The following is an 8638-nucleotide window of genomic DNA, read 5'->3' as shown; positions in this document are numbered from 1 at the left end:
GGATGTGCAGACTCCGCACAGACAGTGACCCAAGCCGGAATCGGACCTGGGACCCTGGAGCTGTGAAGCAATTGTGCTATCCACAATGCTACCGTGCTGCCCTTTATATCACATATACATGTGCTATATACAGACCCGCCCATATACATATCACATATAAACATGCTATATACAGACCCACCCATACCCATCATTAACATAGAATTAACATAGAATTTACAGTGCAGAAGGAGGCCATTCGGCCCATCGAGTCCGCACCGGCTCTTGGAAAGAGCACCCTGCCCAAGGTCCACACCTCCACCCTATCCCCACAACCCAGTAACCCCACCCAACACTAAGGGCAATTTTGGACACTAAGGGCAATTTATCACGGCCAATCCACCTAACCTGCACATCTTTGGACTGTGGGAGGAAACCGGAGCACCCGGAGGAAACCCATGCAGACACGGGGAGGACGTGCAGACTCCGCACAGACAGTGACCCAAGCCGGAATCGAACCTGGGACCCTGGAGCTGTGAAGCATTTGTGCTAACCACTGTGCTACCGTGCTGCCCAAACCTTCTCCATCTGGAACCTCACTCTCTTACCCACCAAAACCGCTGCCTCCCCCGCCCTGCTGCCGGACCCCGAATGAAATACTTGGCTCACTCAGCCCTTCCTGAGCCTCACCCTGATCTTTCACCTTCGCGTGAGCCCCCGGGGCAGAACAACATCGGTCTTTAAGCTTTTTAGGCGCGCAAACACCCTCGACCTCTTCACCGGACCCCCCCCCCCCCCAAACCCCTCACGTGACCAACCTACAGGGGGTCTCTCTCTCACCCCCCCCCCCCCCCCCGCCCCCCCGGCCCTCCTACCCACCATCATCAGAACTCCGGGCCCTGCCCACTGGGCCTGGCCTGCCCCATCCATCGAACACTTCCCTTCCCCCCCTCCTCCCAGAACCCCCCATCCCCCCCCCCCCCACTTTTCACACCTCCTTAGGGCCAGTGAAACCTGTTCACCCAGGCCCCAGTGGCCGCAGCCCCTCCTGTTCACCGGCAAGCTTGAGCTAGCCACTGTGGAGGCCCCTGGCCAGGCCTCACTCCCTTCCAATCCCATTCCCCCCCCCCCCCCGGCCTCACTCCCTTCCAATCCCATCCCCCCCATCCCCCCTGCACCCCCCCATCCCCCCTGCCCCCCCATCCCCCGTCCCCCATCCCCCCTGCCCCCCCCATCCCCCCCTGCCCCCCCCTCCAGTCTGCCCCAGTCCTTCTGCCTTCACAAACGCCTTCGCTGCTTCCACCGTCTTTGGAGTTGTAGGTCACCCTCAACGTAGCTGGGTACACTACGCCGAATCGTACCCTGCTGTTGTACAGGGCCGTCTTCACTCGGCCGAAGGCTGCTCCACAGTAATATCCTAATTGAATGGCGGAGCAGATTCGATGGGCCGAATGGCCTAATTCTGCTCCTGTGTCTTATGATCATCATCAACATGATCCACATCATCATCATCAACATGATCCACATCATCATCATCAACATCAATATTAACATTATCAAAAGTAGCAAGATCAACATTATTAACATTATCCACATCACGGGGGTGGGAGTGTTGAGTGACTTTCTATTTGAGAATAATTTAAATCATAGAATCGTGACAGTGTAGAAGTAGGCCATTCGGCCCATCGGCCCTCTGAAGGAGTAGTCCACGCCCCTGCCTTATCCCTGTAACTCCAGACATTGATCATGGCTAATCCACCGAACCTTCACTTCTTTGCACTTGAATGAAAAAAAGGTTAAAATGGTTTATTGTATTTTAATGGTCCCCGCTTCCAGCAGGTGATATTTTGGGGGCGGGACTCCTCAGAACGACCCCTGCCCACCTCGCCCCCCCTTATTGGCCCAGTTGAAGTAGGCCCATTAATGAGGCCTAAATTGAAGGCCTGTAAAGTGCCTGTTGCCCACAACAACCAGGGGAAGCTCATTGATGGGTAATTAGAGTCTGATGGTTTAAATACCAGAGGAAGTTGTGATTTGAGATTGTGCCTTCTTGGGCTGACTTTATTTTCTGGAAAAGGCCCCGCTCTTGTGCAGTGGACTGTAAGGTGGCTTCACATTGGGCCTACAGCATGGATTCTCAACTTCTAGGGTGAGTGCTTTTTATTTTGTTTCCCCCAGTTGGCCTCTGCTTGGCCCTGTGTTATTTCATGAGTTAATTGTTATTTCTCTAAAATCTTTTTAGAGTGCTGTTGCTCCTGGTTACATTGATCACAGAAGTGAAACCTGATCCACCCCCTGGTAAGCTTTCTTTCTATCTTCAAAATTGCTTGGGCTTGTAACTTTGATATTTGGCTAGCTCCTGAGGTAATGAAGAATGCCAGAGTTGGATATCTCCTTCCATGTTCCCAAAAATACATTTGTCTATTGGAGTCTAACCCAAGGAAGGATGGGGCATTCAATGTTCCTTAACTTTGTGAAAATCTCCTCCTGAAGGCCTTGTGTAAACATAGAACAGTACAGGCCCTTCGGCCCTCTGTTGTGCCGACCTGTGAAACCACTCTAAAGCCCATCTACACTATTCCCTTATTGTCCATATGTCTATCCAATGACCATTTGAATGCCCTTAGTGTTGGCGAGTCCACTACTGTTGCAGGCAGGGCATTCCACGCCCTTACTACTGAGTAAAGAACCTACCTCTGACATCTGTCCTATATCTATCTCCCCTCAATTTATATGTCCCCCTCGTGCTAGACATCATCTGAGGAAAGACTCTCTGTCCACTCTATCCAATCCTCTGATCATCTTGGTATGCCTCAATTAAGTCACCTCTTAACCTTCCCTAAACAGCCTCAAGTCCCTCAGCCTTTCCTCAATAAGATCTTCCCTCCATACCAGGCAACATCCTGGTAAATCTCCTCTGCACCCGCTCCAAAGCCTCCACGTCCTTCCTATAATGCGGTGACCAGAATTGCACGCAATACTCCAAATGCGGCTGCACCAGAGTTTTGTACAGCTGCAACATGACCTCATGGCTCCTAAACTCAATCCCTCTACCAATAAAAGCTAACACACCGTACGCCTTCTTAACAACCCTCAACCTGGGTGGCAACTTTCAGGGATCTATGTACATGGACACTGAGATCTCTCTGCTCATCCACACTGCCAAGAATCTTACCATTAGCCCAGTACTCTGTCTTCCTGTTATTCCTTCCAAAATTAATTCCCTCACACTTTTCTGCATTAAACTCCATTTGCCACCTCTCAGCCCAGCGCTGCAGCTTATCTATGTCTCTCTGTAACCTGCAACATCCTTCCGCACTGTCCACAACTCCACCGACTTTAGTGTCATCTGCAAATTTACTCACCCATCCTTCTGCGCCCTCCTCCAGGTAATTTATAAAAATGACAAACAGCAGTGGCCCCAAAACAGATCCTTGTGGTACACCATTAGTAACTGGACTCCAGTCTGAACATTTCCCATCAACCACCACCCTCCAGACCATTCTCCAGAACAAGGGGTTCTGGGAGGTATTCCACTCCCAAAGCCCAGCTCTCTGCCCTCCCTCAGTGACTGCCGTCTGTGACCTCTTTTACTTTGACGCAAGGTTTTCTCCCTTCCTCCAAAGGAGCTATCCAGAGAGAATGTCGGGATCGTTACTTCTACGTCTGGATCGATAGGAACTTTCTCTCTATGCAAAACTGGAGCATTGATGCAAGTGGTGAGCACTTAACCCCCTTGCCAAAACCTGGCTGTTGGTGTGATACAAATGGCCACATTTAACTTCATCGGGAGAGGAGAGGGGGGGGGGGGGTTTAAATGTGCAGTGACCAGGTACAAAAGTCTAGTAACATTTCTGATAGCTGCTTCTAGAAGAAACTGGAATACGGGGGGGGGGGGGTTGGATGGAGCTAGTACCCACTTCACCTTGGCAAGGATTTCCTCTTGAGGAGATGCGTGAGGGGAAGAGCCAGTTGAGTTGAGGGTGGCTTGGGAAACATTTGCTACCGTCAACTAGATGGGAAGAAGTTGTGTTTCTTTGTGCAACAGATGGCGGGTTAGCACTGCTGCCTCACAGTGCCAGGGACCTGGGTTCAAGTCCAGCCTTGTGTGACTGCATGTGTGGTTTGTATGTTCTGCCCCTGCCTGTGTGGGTTCTGCCCCTGCCTGTGTGGTTTTTCTTCCACTGTCCAAAGATGTGGGTATAATGAGCCTCTATAAGGTGATCTTAAGGGTCAGTGCAGCCTCGATGGGCTGAATGGTGGCTATCAACTATGCAACAGGGTGTGTTCCTTACTTGAAATTATTGCTAGAATTTTGACCGTTTACGTTGCAGCTACACACTGGTTTCTAACCGAATCCTGATTCCCTCTTCTTCCACAGATGATTCTGGAAACAAGTTTCCATTGACCCCTTGGTTTGCGTCGATGTGTGGCTTCACCATCACTCCTGATAAATGGGGGAACCCAGAGATCCGAGCTTCATTCCTGGCCTGTTTGGTTCAGAATGATGTGAGTAGTTCTTTGCTCTCCCTCACAAATGTGAGGTAATGCATTTTGGAAGGTCTAATGCGGGTAGGGAATATACAGTGAATGGTAGAACCCTCCACCCTTGTTTGTAGTTGGGGAGATGATAGCGGGTTGCACCACTGCCTTGCAGCATCTGGGCCGACTTGGGGGTGATGGTGTGGAGTCTGCACGTTCTCCCCGTGTGGGTTTGCTGCGGTTTCCTCCTGCGGTCCAAAGATGTGTCGGTTGGGTGGGTTGGCAGTGATAAATTGCCCCTAGGTGGGGTTAGCACAGTGCATTGATCCCATGTGGGGTGCTCCTTCAGAGGGACTCTCTGCACTGTTGGGATTCTAAACTGGGCCCCTCGCCAAAACAAAATGGTAACCATCGAATGCCCCTCCCTTGAAGATGTCTTGCAACTTTCTTGAGGGTGCATGGTTGGTCTAACTGACTTCTAGTTGGGGATGAACATTCCACCATTTTGGAGGGGTGAGGGAGGAATGCCAGCTTTATTAAGGGCTAATGTATTCCTAGTAAAGAGCATTTGGTCTGCACACCATGGCTTCTACACCAATCCCTTGTGGGAATTCCACACCTAGTTGGAACTTCACCTTGTGTCTTTCTCCCTTTTCCATCAGAATGATGACACCTTCTCCCTCAACATCCATCTAAATATCGAGCACCCCCTCTCCCCTCGCCTCTCCTCTACTCACTCGTTTTCCATGACCTGTGGACTTGGGTACCAATGGAATTCCAGGGAAATAGTTTGTGAAGAAAACTACATGGAGGTAAGTGTTGTGTAGCATCTCTTTGGACATCCTCTGTTGTTAATGATGCTCTAATCTCTGACTTGACATTGATTCAGAGCCATATCACATCTTCCTTTTTAAGATGACCACCAACCCAAATAACAGCATTCACCCCTTAGCCCTCCTGTACTACACTCAGTAGCACTGTTGCTTCACAGCACCAGGGCCCCTGGTTCGATTCCTGCCTTGGGTCACTCTGTGGAGTCTGCACATTCTCCCCGTGTCTGTGGGTTTCCTCCGGTCTCCCGTCCCGAAAGACATGCTGTTGGGTGACTTGGACTTTTCTGAATTCTCCCTGTGAAGGTGCTGGAGTGTGGCGACTAGGGGCTTTTCACAGTAACTTCATCGCAGTGTTAATGTGAGATTATTATTACTAGGTTCTGCATCATGGTTAGTTACGAACTGTTAGTAACAGGCACACCCTAGTCTTGTATGTACAATGATCATGTTGCCTGATGGCTAGCTATTAGAACATAGAAAATACAGCACAGAACAGGCCCTTCGGCCCACGATGTTGTGCCGAACCTTTGTCCTAGATTAATCATAGATTATCATTGAATTTACAGTGCAGAAGGAGGCCATTCGGCCCCCCGAGCCCACACCAGCTCTTGGAAAGAGCACCTACCCAAACTCAACACCTCCACCCAACACCAAGGGCAATTTGGACATTAAGGGCAATTTATCATTGGCCAATTCATCTAACCTGCACATCTTTGAACTGTGGGAGGAAACCGGAGCACCCGGAGGAAACCCACGCAGACACGGGGAGGACGTGCAGACTCCGCACAGACAGTGACCCAAGCCGGAATCTAACCTGGGACCCTGGAGCTGTGAAGCAAGTGTGCTATCCACAATGCTGCCGTGCTGCCCTTAAGAACAAATAAATCTACACTATATCATTTTACCGTAATCCATGTACCTATCCAACAGCTGCTTGAAGGTCCCTAATGTTTCCGACTCAACTACTTCCACAGGCAGTGCATTCCATGCCCCCACTACTCTCCGGGTAAAGAACCTACCTCTGACATCCTATAAACTGTTAGTAATAGGCACACCCTAGTCTTGTATGTACAATTCTCTCAATCCAATGTGGTGCCTAACTCCCACCCTTCCATCTTTAAAAACTGTCTCAAACCCCCCCATTTGACAGGAGTTGACATGCCTTTACTTTACGGTGACTCCTCCTCTTTCCTGCAGGTTTCTGTTACAAGATTGTTCCCTGGTATTGCTGAAGAACAAATGGAAATTGAGGATTGGGAGGCGGTCATACCAGCAGTAAGTGATTCCCAAAAGTATGAGGTGCTCGGTCACGTGGAATTTCCCTTGGCTGCCTAATTGTATATGTACAGGAACTGTACATAGTAATTGGTTACAGTGCGGGACAAGCAGCATAAGGTGTCGGGAATAGTGTTCTTACAGGGAACAGATCAGTCAAAAGGGGAGTCGTTGAGTCTTGTAGCTGTGGGGAAGAAAGGGGAGTCATTGAGGAGTCTTGTAGCTGTGGGGAAGAAAGGGGGGAGTCGTTGAGGAGTCTTGTAGCAGTGGAGAAGAAGCTGTTTCTATGTGCAGGTCTTCAGAGTTCTGTGCCTGATGGAAGAGGGCAATGCCTGGGTGGGAGGGGTCTCTGATAATGCTGTCTGGCCTTCCCGAGGCAGCAGGAGGTGTAGTCCGAATGGGGGTGGCGAGCTTGTGTGATTCACTGTGCTGTTCGCCACACTCTGCAGTTTCTTGGGCTGAGCAGTTGCCATACCAGGCTTGTAATGCAGCTGGACAGGATGCCCTATGGCACATCTCTAAGACATGCCGAGGTTTCTATAGCTTCCATAATCACTCTGAACCAACCAGGAGTGGAAAGGTGTTGGAGTCTTTTTAGTGAGCCTTGTTTGCAACATTACATAGTCTTTGCTGTTCAGTCAGTTTGTGCTGTTCATTCAGTTTGAACTGCAGTTCACCCTTCCTGAAGCGGCATCTTGCTATTCAAATTCTCCATGACCACATTCTAGCAGTATCTCGTCTCATGCATACCCCATCTCTCTCTGAAGTCTTCTGCTTGAGTTGGTGCATGCCTGTTAATCCGTGGATCAGGAATCCTAATGACAAAAGGAGTAAACAGGAAGGACATTTGAGGTGTCCTAAAGAGTGCCTGCCTTGGGGCTTCTGAAGCTCCCATCTTGCCTTGTCATTAACCGTGAGGGGGAGTTGGTGAGTCAGAGGGTGAGAGTTAAATCTTGGACTTGGTGTGGTCTAAATGTCGATTCCTTTTTCAGCTCAAGAGGCTATTACCTCAGTCTGGCAGATTGTATTCCAAGTGGCTGACGGGGAGGTGACGCAGCTGAGGACCATGACGACCACCGAAGCGCATGGCTTTGGGTATGGCGTCAACACGACTGCTTCGCGAGTGGTGTTCCGAGCCCCTTATAAATCCAACGAATCCAGAATTCTAGTGGTAAGCTAGCATCTTATTCACTGCCGAGTTGAGGTTTAAGGATGTCGCCCCTCCAAGAAAAATTACAGCACAGGAACAGGCCCTTCGACCCTCAAGCCTGCGCCGATCCAGATCCTCTATCTAAACTTGTCACCTATTTTCTAAGGATCTGTGTCCCTCTGCTCCCCGCCCATTCGTGTATCTGTCTAGATGCATCTTAAATGACGCTGCTGTGCCCGCCTCTACCACCTCCGCCGGCAATGCGTTCCAGGCACCCACCACCCTCTGCGTAAAGAACTTTCCACTCATATCTCCCTTAAACTTTTCCCCCTCAACCTTGAACTCGTGACCCCCAGTAATTGAGTCCCCCACTCTAGAGGGGGGAGAGAAAGAAGCTTCTTGCTATTGGGGGGGGGGGGGGGGGAAGGGGGAGGGAGAGAGGAAGAGGAGAGAAGCTTCTTGCTATCCACCTTGTCTATACCTCATGATTTTGTAGACTCAATGAGGTTCTTTCTTCCCCCCCCCCCCACTCCACCTCCCGTCTTTCTAATCTACACAGCTAATGCCCTCCATACCAGGCAACATCCTGGTGAACCTTCTCCACAGCATCCACATCCTTCTGGTAATGTGGCGACCAGAACTGCACGTAGTATTCCAAATGTGGCCTAACCAAAGTCCCTATACAACTGTAACATGACCTGCTGACTCTTGTACTCAATACGCCTTCTGATGAAGGAAAGCATGCTGTATGCCTGCTTGACCACTCTATCGACCTGCGTTGCCACCTTCAGGGTACAATGGTCCCGACCTCCCTGTACATCAATTTTCCCCAGGACTCTTCCATTGACCGTATAGTCCGCTCTTGAATTAGATCTTCCAAAATGCATCACCTTGCATTTGCCTGGATTGAACTCCATCT

At 50.1% G+C, this 8638-nt stretch overlaps 1 protein-coding gene across 1 annotated transcript; it reads left to right on the top strand.

The window, feature by feature from the left end:
* The first annotated feature begins 1908 nt into the window (after positions 1-1908).
* On the top strand, positions 1909-7749 carry LOC140404607 (uncharacterized). The gene is made up of 7 exons (XM_072493208.1): positions 1909-2128; positions 2222-2277; positions 3606-3698; positions 4361-4488; positions 5124-5273; positions 6492-6570; positions 7562-7749. Exons 1-7 carry the CDS (start codon positions 2109-2111, stop codon positions 7747-7749), a joined length of 714 nt encoding a protein of 237 aa, XP_072349309.1. The 5' UTR covers positions 1909-2108.
* The last annotated feature ends 889 nt before the right edge of the window (positions 7750-8638 follow it).

This window comes from Scyliorhinus torazame, chromosome 31, assembly GCF_047496885.1.
Source record: "Scyliorhinus torazame isolate Kashiwa2021f chromosome 31, sScyTor2.1, whole genome shotgun sequence".
NCBI lineage: Eukaryota > Metazoa > Chordata > Chondrichthyes > Carcharhiniformes > Scyliorhinidae > Scyliorhinus > Scyliorhinus torazame.
This window is presented reverse-complemented; position numbering and strand designations above follow the sequence as displayed.